Source organism: Cariama cristata, unplaced genomic scaffold (assembly GCF_000690535.1).
Source record: "Cariama cristata isolate BGI_N322 unplaced genomic scaffold, ASM69053v1 scaffold35310, whole genome shotgun sequence".
In the NCBI taxonomy this organism is placed as follows: Eukaryota; Metazoa; Chordata; class Aves; order Cariamiformes; family Cariamidae; genus Cariama; species Cariama cristata.
The window spans coordinates 29,804-44,670 of record NW_009594764.1 but is presented as its reverse complement, the minus strand read 5'-3'; the positions used below and the strand labels follow the sequence as shown (position 1 = coordinate 44,670).

Genomic DNA, 14,867 nt, shown 5'->3' with positions numbered 1-14,867 from the left:
TTTTTCTCCCCTCCACCCTCTCCCCGAAAAAACCAACAACCTCTCTGCGTTTCCACCTCTCCTCTCTGGTGTTTGGTAGCTCCCTAACATAACGGCGAGTGGAGAGTTGCAGCTGTATTGGAGGCTGAGCCCTTTGTTTGTCAGGACGGTCGTGTTTATCTCGCTGGATAAACCAGGGATCTAATGGAAAATTGTCTCCTTGGGGATTGGCTGAAGATTTCTTAAATTCAGAGGTGTCTGGTTTCCTGGCGTGGCTTGCTAATCACCCCAGATATTCATAGCAGCGTTATGGTTTCTTGGTGCTGTGAGAGTTTATTCTGGTGTTGGTGCCTAAAGTGCTCTGCTTTCCAGAAAATAACTCTTCAGATTTAGCATCTTCGAGCATTAGAGCAGTACTCACAACTTGGAGAGGCACAGTGCAGTGATTTTGGGGTTAAAAAAAAAAAAGGGAGAAAGGAAAACCAACTTTAAAGGCCAATAGAGATGCTCCCACCTTACAAATAAATAGGCAATTTATTTTTAGGTAACATATAAATAGACAATAAGAAGTTTACTTAAAAAACTAGATGTTTTCTTTTGCAGTTTTCAGCTGTAGAGCATAAGAAGGCTGAAAATGGGAAATCCTTAAAGGAGAACGAAAGTAACTCAATCGTTGAGAGGGGACTAAAAAGCAGATACATAGCACCACTACCAAAAAATAAACAGGATAGAATTACTTACTGATTTTGGTTTTTAAATGCTTTGGAATCCATGAAAATGCGGTGTAGCTGCAGCTGGATTTTAATAGCTGTCTAAGCTATTGCGGAATGAAATAGTTCTTGATGGTATGGTGTCATGTGATGTAGTAATCACTGGTGGGTAGCGTAGGGGTGATCTCACAACTCTTTCTCCAGTGCTTTACTAGCTAGTTGTTAGTGGATAAAGTTAAAAAAATACAAAACTGACAATACTATTTTGTTTGTTTGCTTCCAGAAAACTGATTGGGAAGTAGCCATAAAGAGTATTAACAAAAAGAACTTGTCAAAGTCACAAATCCTGCTTGGAAAAGAAATAAAAATCTTAAAGGTATGTTAATTTGCAGTGATTTTTAAAGCTGCTTTACTTGAAAAGGAAAAAAGACTTTTGACCTAGTTCATTCCCGGTCATGGGTAGTATCACAGTAATCTCTGTTCTGCCATTTGTTTCTTTGTTAGTTCCAGGTGAAATTCAGAACTAAAAAGACCAAGAAAAAAAAAAAAAGAAAAAAAAAATACTTTTTTAGTTCTGGAAATGGTCTCAGAACAGGTTTTGGGCATGCTTTTGTAGTTAAAAGAGGACAACTGTTGCAGAACCAGTCTCTGTGCTTTGCTTATTGCACATGTAGAAAACTTTGTCCTTCAGGATGGCTAATGCGGCACCTTTCCCAAGCAGTGCATACAACAAAAGTCATAGCTGAGGGTAAAACATCAGTCTTTGATCTTTCTTCACTTTCTTTGCTCAAAGATGCTTTGAAAGCTAAAATCAGCATGTTGAGTTTGATTCCTGAAGCAGTCTTCCCACTTCTGATTTGTGTTAATTGACTTAGGTTGTGTAGTGTGGCTCTAATGAAGGAAGTAAAATGGAGCATCAATTTAGTTTTTCAATGCTATTTTATGGAAACACTTCCTTGGATGGTCTCTTAGCATTCTCTGCTCTCTGAACTTTATCACATCCCATTTTTCGTAGCTTTGCAGTAATAGTGCTGTTTTCTTTCCATGTTTCCAAGCTTCTTGAGATACATCACTATTTTATATACTAATATATACATATTGTGTTCTAGTATATTTATTACATACCAGCAATTGTAGTGTTGAGTATATTAGTGTTATACCCAACACTATATTAGCTGCAAGTACTTAGCAAAGATAGATGGTTTTTTGAGCAGTTAAAATAATAGCATGAGCTGTCCTGTGAGTTTTATTTGGTGTTATTTCATTTGATTTCCTTTTTAGTTGGTTACTCCTCTAAGCAAGAAATTGTGTGAGACTATAACACTAAGTGTTGTCAGTTTTCGGTACTCATTAAAGGATCTTGTGCTGTAGTACTTTCTGTAGGAAGACAGAAAATAAGTTCTGGAACCAAATGTTTTTATGACCTCTGAAGATATTGCCTAATTTCCTATTCCTGTAAATATTGTCTAAATAGCTAGGATTTCCTCCAAATTCCATCAGATGGTCTAAAAATCATGCTACCTTTCTTTGTAAAATTTGGTTCTCTTTGATTATCCTAGCATATTAAATTTAAAGTAATAATAACAACAGGCTATTTCCATAATGCAAATATGTTGTTTTACAGGAACTTCAGCATGAGAACATTGTAGCTCTGTATGATGTCCAGGTAAAATATATTTTGATGCCTTTTTCTTTGTTAAAATTTATTACGAAAATATAATACATATGTGTATGTATACTGAGTAGAAAATTTTGAATGGCTGTATGTTTTGTTGCTGTAATCAGTTTGGTATTTAGAAAAAGAAATCCAGTTCCTTAGCAGTGGCAGGGCAGTTCTCATCTTCAACACACTATGCACTTATTTTGTATTGCCTCTTTCTAACAAGCAGGGTGCACAGCAGGGCTAGAAAGCCATGAGGAATACGGTTTAGTTCTCTGGCTGCCACTTGCTTCTGCTGCCTGGAACCTCTGCAGAGCCTCTTTGTGTAGTTTGGTTCTGTGTCCAGAGAAAAAGCATCAGCTGGCTAGGCGCTCTGTCAGTGGCAGTAACTATTCTCTTGATTTAGCCTTGTTTCTCTTGCCCTATAATTTAGTTGGAAGGTGGGTGTTTGTGGATAACAGCTGAATACACCTGAAGGAAAACGTACTAGTAGGAGTTGATCTGAATGGATAAAGCAAGTGACGTTAAGAAGTCAACCTAACTTAAAATACTCTGTTGTAGAAAAGGAGCACCATCTTTGAGATCTCTATAACAAAGAAATGTATTGTATAGCCCTGTGTCATGGTGAGGAAGAACTGAAGGAAGTAGAAGCCCAGGATCACACATACATATATTGCTGTTGCCCATGTTCAAAAGGATAGGATGAAGTATAAAAGCCAAGCAGACATTTGGATCTTTTCAACTAGGAGAAATAAGTATTAAATTGCTTCAAATTGTCTTCCTCTTTTATTCCCAGGATTCTGCCTCATAAGATGAAGGAGTTAGCTTTCTAGCCTAGCTAGGGTAGTGTATTCTACTTAGTAGGAAGTATGATTTTTGTATCCTAAGGCCTGCAAGTGTTGGGTAAAGCTAAATATGACGTGATGTAGGTTATACAGCCATTTGTTCTGCTTGAATAAGAAATATACATTTATCTCCTGGGCTCAATTCTAATCTTAAATACAGAGTTACATTTATGAAAAAACCACTAAGAACTACCCTTGGGGCATTGCATATTTAAAGCAATGCAAAATACACGTTTTGACATTCTTCAGTGTTTTCTGTGTTTACACATTTGCATCCTAAAAGGTTTTTGGCTTACATGTAGGTGTATATCTCTGTAGCTATAGAAATCTGTGTTCACGTGATATACACTACACAGGCTCAGGTTTTATTGTGTGTAACGCTGTGGGACTACTTGTCTTGTACTAACTTCTGTGGACTTTTGGCACAAAGCAATGATGTTCATGTAGCAACAGACTATGCATCAAAACTTCCCATTTGGATGTGTAGACTCTTTTCCCTCCTGGGTCTTAACTTCAGAACTCTGCATTTTGAATGATACTAGCTGCTCTGAGAGGGAAAGTATAGTCTCGTTTACTTGTTGAAAAGACCAGGTTTTCCCGAGTATTTTTAAGTGGAAATAATCTCTCAGCGTCCTAAATTTAGTATATCCAGACGTCTTAAAAGAAACTGGAATTGTTGACTGAGGGCATTGGTGTGTAAGCAACTGAATTTCAGATTTATCATTTACAGTTGTTTATAAGTGAGGATTACTTACAAAGCTTTGCAGCTCAACCTGCAGTTGACTAGATGGGTATTTTGATGATTAAACTTTGTGTATCTTCTAAGCCTTGGAGAGGCTCTTGCTTCTTTTGATTTATGCACAGAACATCCACAAGGGAAGAGAGTACAGAGCTGTACACTTGTCTATGGTTTCTTTCCTAAAGGTTCTTCATAAACATAACTTTTATGCTTTGCTGTTCTGCTACAGGGAAGGGTGCCCTTAGAGTGACAGGACTTCTTGAATGATCAGTCCTGTACTTTCCATTTGAGAAGGGGATGTTCCTGGTTGTCACTGACTATTGCATTTAAATAAAATGAACAGTTAAAGCAAAGAGAAGGGAAAACTTGTGTCTCCTACCTTGGATATATTTCAAATACAGTCATGGCAAACATAAAGCTTGGCAGTATGATTCTACTTCTGTAGAAGAAATTGCTTTGCAAATATGGTCTAAAGAATGTGACACTTGCACAAATAAGATTTTCCCTTTCTGCACAGAGCTATGTTTGTGAAATATTATACATCATTAACTTGTACGATTATACTAATTTATAATCCAGCAAGAATGAACACTATGCAAGGCATTCACATGTCTAGTAGGCTATTACACCTACTAATTTTCTTTAGCATTTCATGTTCTAGCATGTACTGCCCTTTTTGTTTACCATAGTATTGTGAACATAGTGATATGGTACAGCAGATAACACTTCAGGATTTCAAGCAATTTTTAAGTTACAGAAGCTATTTTTTTTTTTTCCTCAGTGCTGGAGCCAGTGCAGTCTGTGTCACAGTAGGAAGTTCTCAGTGTGACTGAGAGTCTGTTTTATTTTTATAGTTCTGTTGGTCTGAAGTTTTTCTTAACCTTGGACAGTTTGAAATAAGAAAATACTCATGTTTCAGATGCACTGTTTGGCTGACTGTTTAGCTGATTGTTGTACCAAGTTTTCAGATAGAAAAGGTGGTGTGCAATGTAAGTGGCAAAACTAAGTGAAAAAAGTGTAAATTAATTGCAAAGAAGAATAAATATTTTTACATCTCGTAATAGTAAATGAAATTATTTGTACTTAATGGCACTACTTTGAGATTAAAGCTGTATCCCTGCATAACAATTCGGAATGTATCTTTGGAAATGAAAGGGTAGTTATTATTTTACGTATTGCAAAAGGCTTCATTTGGAATTGTTTTCGCAGGAGGTGGGTAGATTCCTTCTCTTTCATCTCTGTTCATTTATGGTTGTGTTACTGTTGCATGGTTTGTGACCAGATGCACAAGTCAGTGTAATAAAGATATATACACCATTAAGGTTTTAATTAGATCCAAGGAGAACTTGTAAGCCATTTTGCCGATAGTATGTGAACATTTTAAAACCTTCTACGTTGCTGTTGCTTCAGCTCCTGTGAACACCATTTTGGTATGTTACTTACTATGTATAGGGTCCACTGAATTAAATTACTAGAAATGCCCATTCATCTGGAAACACACCCAAATGAATTGGTGTGCCGTTAATGTTGTATGTGCGTTGGTCAGCATAAAAATCTTTTGTTCTGGTGCCAGCATGATAATTGCCCTTGATTTCCATAAGGTGGTTACGTGCAACACTGGCAGGTTTGATCTGCAGTTAAGCATTTTATGTAAGCAGAGCATACCATTGTTGTTTGTGCCATCTCAGAAGGCAGGGGATCTGCACATACCAGGGTGGGGAGACCAGTGGTTCTGAGACTGAAGGCTTTTGTGGAGATACTTAAATATGAGCTCTCCATCTGTGAGAGGCAAATGTTTTGCAGTAGTAGGGCTCGGAAAAATAAACATACGCAGCTCACCTCTAAGTGTGAAATTAATTTTCCCATGAAGTACGATGCTTAAAAACACCCAGAATATAATAGATGGATAGCAAGATGTGACCTGTTGAGACGTTTTTTTACTGATCTTCTTGGGCAAGAGTTTGGTAGTCTTCCATTCAAGAATAAAAAACTACTGAATCTCTAAAATGGTATAAGAATGCAGCTCTTTTCCCATGTTGGTGCCATGGGATGTCATTCATCCTGCAAAAGATCAGTCTTGGATCCCGTTAATTGGGGAAATGGAGCCCACTGTTTCTCAAAAGCAAAAGGAGTCTAAAATAACCTCTAACTCACCAGCATAAAGTACGTTGAGGTCCCTGGATAAAGTATTATACTGAAGTATGAAGGTATCAGTAAGTTATTTGGAATGTGCTATATTTAGGACATGAATTTACAGTTTTGTGCAGTTCATGATCCCAAGTGTGTGCTGAGTAGAACTGATCTCTTACACTGTGCCAGACAGGGCCTGTTTTAGCAAATAATTTAATTCAAAACCTCATTAGAATGTCAGCCGTCAGAATGAAAGCCTGTAATGTATCTTGGAGATAACATTTTAGAAGAATGAACTAACATCTTCACTGTATGGAGTCTGAAGTTTGCTGTTTCAACAGTGGTTTAGGGAGAACTAATTTCTAGTGTGTTATTGGAGAAACGGTATCTGAACAGAAATTGGTTCTTATCTTAGCTTGTTGGTATGCAGCAGACAAAATGACTGCAGCTGCTTCTGCTGTCCTTGAAAGTGGTGAAATCTAGTGGGAACAAAACCGGTGGTCCTTCTGGTAGCTACATCTCAGCCTTCATTTATACACAAGTGCCCATGAGTTCTTACTAGGGATGCTTATGGAAGGAACCGTATTTATCTATACCTGTTGTTTTACCAGTGGGAATTAAATATTGCTGTTTGGTTCACCCAAGGACTCCAGTTGGCCTGGTAGTATTGCATATATCTCTTGAGGCATTTGCTTCCAGCGTTGTGATACGTGCTCTTGATCTTGGTGTCTCACAGCTTTGATTGCCTCCATGCTCTCATCATAGCTGTTTCTGAACTGTCATCTTTTGAATGAGGCTGTCTCGATATCTTTAATTTTTCCCCCTCAGCTCCTTGATTAAGGCCTTTGTGTTTGTCAGTATCCATCCTCACTGTGCGTGGAAACAGTCATATGAAAACATGCCATTCAGACAAGTTTTCAGATAAAAAGAAAAATCCTGCTCTGTAGAAATTGTAAAGATTTCAAAATACTACCTGACAGCTGATGCCAGCTGGACGGTTGGCTACGACAATATTGGACTGCAAAGAATGACGCCAGTGTAGGCGTTGAAGGTTAGGGACAACCAGTTAGAATTTGTTTTGGCCCACAGAACCAAAGAGTTGGAGTTAGTGCACAGTCCTTAGCTTACCTGCTGTGCCCAGGTGCTGTAACTTGTATTTCAAAACTGTTTCAGAAGATCTAGTATGCGAGCGTGTTAAATGTTTGGTGTGCTGTCAACAGTTTTGCCTTTCCTTGGTGGTGTGCAGCAGGCCAGTCTCTTTCACTACCTCCCATATATATTAGTTAAGTACAGCATTTCACATAACAGAAAATGAGTGATATGGCTATTGTGGTACAATTCTCCATGGCTGATTGCTCTTTTATGTGAATAATTGGCAGCATGCAAGCTATTTGAATCCTACAGGCACATGTCAAGTGACATTTAGTCTGAGACTTAACAATTAGTCAGAACTAACAAAATGTTCAGTCCTTTAGATGCCAGGAGCTGAACATGTTAGAATCCACTGCTGTGGTGTGCTCGCAAAGCAAAATAAGACTATCTGCAATACAGTGAGAAACAACCTTAAAAAGACCTGGACCAGTCCTTTTTCACTAAACCATTAGAACTTTTGCCAAATGTATTTAATGCTCAGAAAAAAAAAAAAAGAAGAGTGTATTCCTGGCCCAAAAAAATTAAAGCAAATATAGCACAAATTAAAATATCGGAAAATTGATCAGGTAATAGCAGTGCACAAGCTGTCAGGTTAACTGTAGTGCTCTTGGGACTCTGATCATGAACTGCAGCTAGACAGAATCTACAGAGTTGGAGCAAAAACATAGTAACTCTTTATTTGCCACAATTTCTGCTTTGGCAGCTCATTAAGAGCTCCTTGCAGACTTTCAGCTTGTTCTAAAAGAGGACTTCCTAACCAAAGAGGAATCTAGGGTATGTTTCTGCCAATACGCCAGAGTTCTAGCAACAGCTGTCAGAAGTAACCATGGATGTTTTGACTTCTTTTTCAATTAATGTCTTTTAAATGGAACTACTGCGCTGAGCCTGTGATTTGGGTTGGAACTTCACATCCCCTGAGACAACTGTTGGAAGTCTGGAATTAAAACACAGCAAGTTTTGGCAAATACATTGCCTCTTAATCCACTTCTCTTAGGTTTATCTGTTAGCTTTCAGAATTGTAAAATGGTTTCCTATTAACCTTTGCTGTCTTTTACTTCAACTTGCAAGTAAGACCTAAATTCAGAATAAGAAGGAGCAAAAGTAGGTTTTTGTCAAGAAAAATTTAAGCAACAAAGCAAGACATGCTGGGCAAAAATGTTCCGTAATTCTTGCAACACAACATATATTTGTTTTGCTTGATTATTTTTCTAGGTAGAAGTGTAGACCAGAACAAGTCCAGCTGCAGTAATTTTATGATCTGTATATCAATGTAAATTTTTTAAAGCTTTGTTATCTATTTCAAAATTCAGCTTAAAATACCTTGCTAGGTCAGCTTTATTTGTGAATGTTAGATCTGAAATATGCTGGTTTACTAGTCTTTTTATTTTTAAGCGCTTTACTCTGCTTAGCAAGTCAGCAGAAATCAGGAGTCTAGGCAATGATGATAGGGATAGCTTTATTTTTCAGCAAAATAATTTAGAAGGGAAAAATGCGTCTACAGAATTGACTTGTGTTTTCTGAACATATTCCCAAAATGAAGATCACATTCCCAGTCAGACTGGCCAAGAACTGTAACGCAAAATTTGAGCAACTGTGAAGGGATGAACAATTTCAGCTGTTTTGAACTAAAGCTTGCGTTGGTGGGATATTGAGAAGTGTTTGGTTATGAGTTAAAGTTGGGATGAGATGCGCCTGGTGAGCTTGGTACCAGTACTGTGCAAAATATTACTTCTGCAATGTGAATTAGGTAGGACTTTTGACCAGCCTGGGAAAATCTCTTTGTGAAACCTCTAATCTGTTCTGCTGATTTAATAAAAAAGGATTATCCAAGCTACAATAAGGAAACACACTCTGCTTCTTACTATGACTTTAACCCAGTGCCTTGTTTAATTATTTTTGATCAAGAATATCAGTCAAAAAAAGATGAGTAATGCTATTTGAGGGAAATCTAGTGTAGTCTGTAGGAATGACTTTCTTCAAACAGGTGAGGGCTAGTACAACAGGACAAATCGTCAACTCAGTGTTTCTGAAGAGAGCAGTTTTATTTGAAAGGACTTTGTTTCCAAGGGAATCCAGAAAACACATTCTCTTAGTTCTGTGATGAATAAATGTCTGTTATGAGCTGAGCATTACATACTGCCATAAGCTGCTGTTTTGTACAGAGTGTGTTGTGTAGTGGAGGCATTGACGTTGTGGAACATCTATTTCTGATTCATGGGAATGCTATGTTCGGGTGGAAATCCACTAGCTGAGCTTCTTTCTTGTCACTGGAGAACAGGCAGTTTCCATGCTTCTTAGCTGTTTTATTCTTTTACACATCCCAGTTGTCCTCTAAGTGAAGTGATCCTCAGTTAGAAGAATTTTCAGTTTGATAAACTGGGACCTCAGAGTTGCTGTTTGGCATCCTTGGGGTTCTTGAAAGAAGGAGAGTTTCTGTCTTGCGAGATGTTGTTGCAAAGGAACAGTGTAGAAAGCAACAACACTTATAATTTTGTATTTTCAGTAAGTTGCAGAGCAAGTAATTACTCATCTTTTTTGGCTTTAATGTATGCACCTGGGTTTTGAGGCGTTTATAGGATTGCAAATTATGGTTCATGTTGGCCACAACTGTTACAGAAACACTGAACAATTGGGACTTCCTGAAATGTGATCTACTGCTGCTTTAATATTCTATATTGGTTGGAGTTTCCTTTTCATTCCCAACAGATATGACTAATGTTCCTAGAAACTTGCTTTTTTTGAAGCTAATTTCCAAATGTAAACAAATCTGTAATGTGCCTGATGTTCTGAGCTGGGAAGAAACTCAAATGCATTTCCGTAACACAGAGGAGAGTGGCTAAACTAAATGCTTGCATAAAGTGAAGCAGCCTAATACAATCTTGAATTAACCTTAAAACATCCAGTTCATCTTGAACTGTACTTACTACAGTTATCGGTAGTGGAAATCTGTATCTGTGATGGATTGGTAGAAATTGGCTTTACGGGGTTGTGCCATCCATGTGCTCTGTGCTGTGTGTGATATTCAGGGTGGTTGGTGTCCCTAGCCTGAGCCCATGGGCCCATTTTTAGTTTATTTTTCTTTTTAAAGCTTCTTAGCCTGACCTGTTATCAAGCCCTTGAAAATGGCACGCTTGTGGTAGTTCTTGCCAGTATGGTCAAATTGAACATGTGCTGAAGTTTTAATATAAGCACTGAGAAAGGTGGCTAAGTTCAGAGCTTTTGTTTTGCCATCCAATGTCCCTTTTGACTTTTTTTTAACAGTAGTTAGCAGAATGCAGTTGGACTGTCCACAGTTCCACTTCCAGCTGGGACATTTGCCTGGCCTTGTCTGCTATGCCATCTTGCTCTTTTCCATCAACTGTCTTAAAAACTTATTTGGCCGCAAACTGTCAACCTTTGTTTATTTTTAAGGTGAAAGGGAGGTAACGGTGTGTGTAACTATAACTATCATCCTGTTTAGTGTATACTTGCCTTCTATTTCCTTCTGCTTCTCTTTGTGTTCTTTCAGTCTTAGTCAGGTCAGAGGGGAAAAAAGGCCTTTACTTTATAAAAGATCTCTGAGTGTCTTCAACTTTGTAGGCACAACATAACTATTTTATGCAGGAAACTTTGTGGAAAACAATGTTGATTGTTGGCACACACAGGTAGGCTCATTCTTCCCTCACACAAAATAAATACTTGTAAAAAAGATTAATGTTCTTGTTACGGTTGGGCTTAGGTGCAGACATTTTTACTGCATTTTTGTGGAGTGTGTAGATGATTTACAGTAGAAGTTAGCTAATCTGTCTTTCAGTAACTTTTACCCAGTTACAAGAGGGGGAATTCAGGTTGCGGATGGGTCAGAGGAGGTCAGTGCTTTGGCAGATCTCGATAGGACTGCCGTAACAAATCACACCTTTGCCATAAGGCATTTAGGTCCATGGCAGGGACATGCTTCTGCCAGTGACTTGCTGAGGGAGGTACTTTATAGAAGTATGCATGATTCCTGAAATAATTAATCTACAGAATAGCGTTTGGGAATCAGTTTATTCCAGACAGTTAACTGCTCTGTGATCTCTGACTGACCTTTGGCTTGTCAGATGGCAGATCCAAAGCTTGTTTTACCTGGAAGTGGGAAACATAACTTTGGAATTCCTTAGAAAACTGGTTGTCATAGCCAAATTGTCTTGCTTAGAGTTTGTAATTCTATCCAGTATATTTGCGACTAAATATTACTGTCCCATTAGTGACTGATTCCAGTGATGTCTGACAGCAAAAGTTTATTTTGTTGTAGGGGCTCTTAACATAGAGGTTGTGTTGATAGAGCAGTCCAAGGCAGTTGAAAGCTAAGGGAGCAACATACAGTGGAAACTGATGTTACTTGGTGTATGATTATGATGCTCTTTCAAATGATAGCTTTAGTCTTCAGGATATTGCCTGGTGATTTTTTTACATATACTAATGCTTTTGAAAATGTGAAATACTTAATGGTTAGGAATGTACATATTTGCTACCCTTTAAAACAGTGACTTTAACATAAGGTGTCTCAGTTGAGTGAAAAATCTGTGTTGCACTTGGTTAATTCAGGTACTGAAGGCTTTGTCTTGTCACATTCTTAAATGGGATTTGTTCTCCTTCTCTTTTAGGAAATGCCCAATTCTGTCTTTTTGGTAATGGAGGTATGTGTTAACATTTATTTTTCTTTCTGCCTGATTTTAAAGATGATTTTTAGACAAAACTCCTTCTTTAAACAGCTGCAAAATAACCATGACCTCTTAAAGCAAACAGTTCTGAAAACTAGATTATTAATTTCCTATGCACTATCAAATTTATCAACAGTGTTTGTTCCATAAATTATTCAGTTTCATTTTATGATACTGTAAGTATCAATGAAGTGTTAGACCTCGAATTATTAATTACAAAGAAGTGACAAAACAATTTTAAGGCAAACAGCTGGAAAGGAACTTTTAATTTTTGTGAAAAGATTACAAAGTAAAAATTATATAGCAAGTATATCAGTGCTTGTGTTTTGAATAAAAACCTTTCTTTTCAACAGTACTGCAATGGTGGGGATTTGGCAGATTACTTACAAGGTAATTGATTACTGTATTTCCCTATTAAGAAGCCATTACATTACACGTTTATATTCTGTATTCCTGTAATCCATTGGTCTTTCTCAGAGATTTTTTTTTTTTTCGCTTGTGGTTTAATATTTTTCTGTTTGAAGAATGCCTGTCATTCCACAATGCATGTTCACCCTGGTGTGATTTTAGAGTGTCCTCTTTATAAGAGTCATTGAATTCACCAAGAATCTGTTTAGTGTTGTATTCTGTCTTCAGTCAAGGTCAGCAGCAGAGTGCTGTTTGTTGTGTGTTTGTATGCCACCCTGGGAATTTGAAAACTAAACTTTGAAGCTGCAGGGAGACATAAGGTTTTGCATTTGTTTAAAAATATTTCACAGTGTTTTTAGATGACACTCATAATTGAAGATAAAACCCAAAAAGTAGCAATGAAGGTGAATAAAACAACACACAGACAGAAAATGTTTTTTGCCACTGCTTTCAAAACAGTTAAATGTAACATTCCCTTATTTGTAAATGAGGGATAAGATGTAGCTAACCTAACTAGCATGCTGAAAAATGTGTGGTTTTCTATTTCTAAAGTCTTATTTTGGGGGCTACTTCCAGTGTCTTGATTCCACCTGCTTTCCTTTTCCAAGATGTGAACTTAAAAATACTAAATTACTTATATAATAATGCCTTCTACAAAGAGGCAATTCTGGCTTAGGAGAGATTTTTACCCTTCAGCATGGCTCTGCCTAAAGTGAAGGCGGAAGTTACAGAATCATCACAAATAGATTCTTATTACAAACAGAATTTTGAGCAGAGATGTTAATTTGCATCTTTTTCTTGATGAAAATATTCTTCTACTTGCCTTTGTATCTCAGTTTGTTGAAGGAATCTTTTTGTGAGCAGCTATTGTTATGGTAACTGTGTATATTAAAAGCCTAATTCACTTCCCATTAAAATCCTTGGAAAGATTCATACAGTATAATCCAGCTCTTGCATTCAGTACTTTTTCAGACTGCAGAATGAGATAATACCTTCTGGAGAGACTTTCAAAAGTATATCTTATTTTTTCCCTTCGAAGTAAATTTTATTATGGGTGAAATTTTTGAGCTGAGTGGTTATTTGCATTCCCATAGTAATTTGTTTAAAAAACAGGTGTTACAGCTTCAGGCTGTAACATGATTATAGATATATTTAATGTTCTAAACTGTGAAGCTCCTCTATTTTCCTGGCTCCTTTGCCTTTTTAGGGAGTTTAGGATTTAATGGTGATTTAGAAGTTTTATTATGCTACAGAGTTGAATAAACTACTGTAAAAACTAGATGATCTTTAAGGTCCCTTCCAACCAAACCATTCTATGAAAACAGATAATCCAGAGTACTGTAGCTCATGTAAAAGTATGGAGATGTATATGTTGTTAAGAGTATATACATTTGTAGAGAAATACTGAAGATTGGATTGTTCTGAATGTAATTCACTATTATTTGATTGTCTTCTATTCACAGTTGATCACTGTGAAGTTTATTGCTTTTTTACCCAAAGATAATGGTATTTATTTTCTCATCTGCTAATGTCTATGTTATTTCCAGCTAAAGGAACTCTTAGTGAAGATACCATCCGAGTGTTCCTCCAGCAGATTGCAGCAGCCATGCGCATTCTGCACAGTAAAGGAATCATTCATAGGGATCTTAAACCACAGAATATTTTGTTGTCTTACACCAGTCGTAGGAAGTCAAGTGTCAGTGGCATACGCATCAAAATAGGTAAATACGCCTTTCTCTGATCTAAAGGTAAATCATCACTGTTGGATTGTTTCCCTACTCAGAAGTGTCTTTGTAGTTAAAATGCAGAGGGTGTACTGGATATGGTGTCTATTAAATTGATGCAAATCAGACAGTAAGTCTAGAACAATAAGCTTTATGCTGTAATGCAGATTCTCAGTATAAAAAAGATTGAGTCATAAAGACCTTTTTGATTAAATCTGCAGGAAAAAGAAACACATTTAGCTGATGTTTCTAGTATTAAACTATTTTAATTGGACATAAATCTGTAACCTTTGAAACTTCAAATAGCTTTTAGCCCATTTCAAAGCTGTGTGCATGTGAGACTCCAGTCGCAGTTCCAGCTGGGTTGGTTTTTTTTGTGGTAGAGCCTCCTAAAGGCTATTTAAGAAGTTTAGAAATGTAGGTTATGACCTGGTTTTGGCAGAAGGAGGTTGGCATTGTAACTGGGGAGAGATGTCAACTGTTCAGGATACTATCAAACTCCTCTTCAGAGGACACTTCAGGAGTTTTAATCTCTCGTTGTTGTCTGTTATGTGTCCATTTAAAAATACCTTGTTTTTAACAAGTTTCTTTTCTATGCTTTTGCTCTGCCAAAATCAGAGATATGTTCCAAAGCACTACATCTTCTAAACAGCACAAAGGAGACAAAACTTCTTCTCTTGCTGTCCTTACTTGATAGTTTCAGATGCTTTTGCCTACATGGAAAATTCAGGCATCTGAAACTTGACGACTTAAACTTCTACCTGATGTGATTTCATTGAAGCAGATTGTATATTCGTCACGTTTAATGAACCATTTATATTTAGCCACTGAATGTAAT

The 14,867-nt window shown here is 37.2% G+C and overlaps 1 protein-coding gene across 1 annotated transcript in view; it reads left to right on the top strand.

The window, feature by feature from the left end:
• The first annotated feature begins 972 nt into the window (after positions 1-972).
• ULK2 (unc-51 like autophagy activating kinase 2) overlaps positions 973-14,867 on the top strand; it is a 38,010-nt gene continuing 24,115 nt past the window's right edge. The window contains exons 1-5 of the mRNA XM_009699194.1: positions 973-1,065; positions 2,314-2,355; positions 11,841-11,873; positions 12,251-12,287; positions 13,853-14,026. Of these exons, the coding sequence (XP_009697496.1) occupies positions 11,844-11,873; positions 12,251-12,287; positions 13,853-14,026 (241 nt within the window). The 5' untranslated portion in view covers positions 973-1,065; positions 2,314-2,355; positions 11,841-11,843. The remainder of the gene's footprint in view (positions 1,066-2,313; positions 2,356-11,840; positions 11,874-12,250; positions 12,288-13,852; positions 14,027-14,867) is intronic.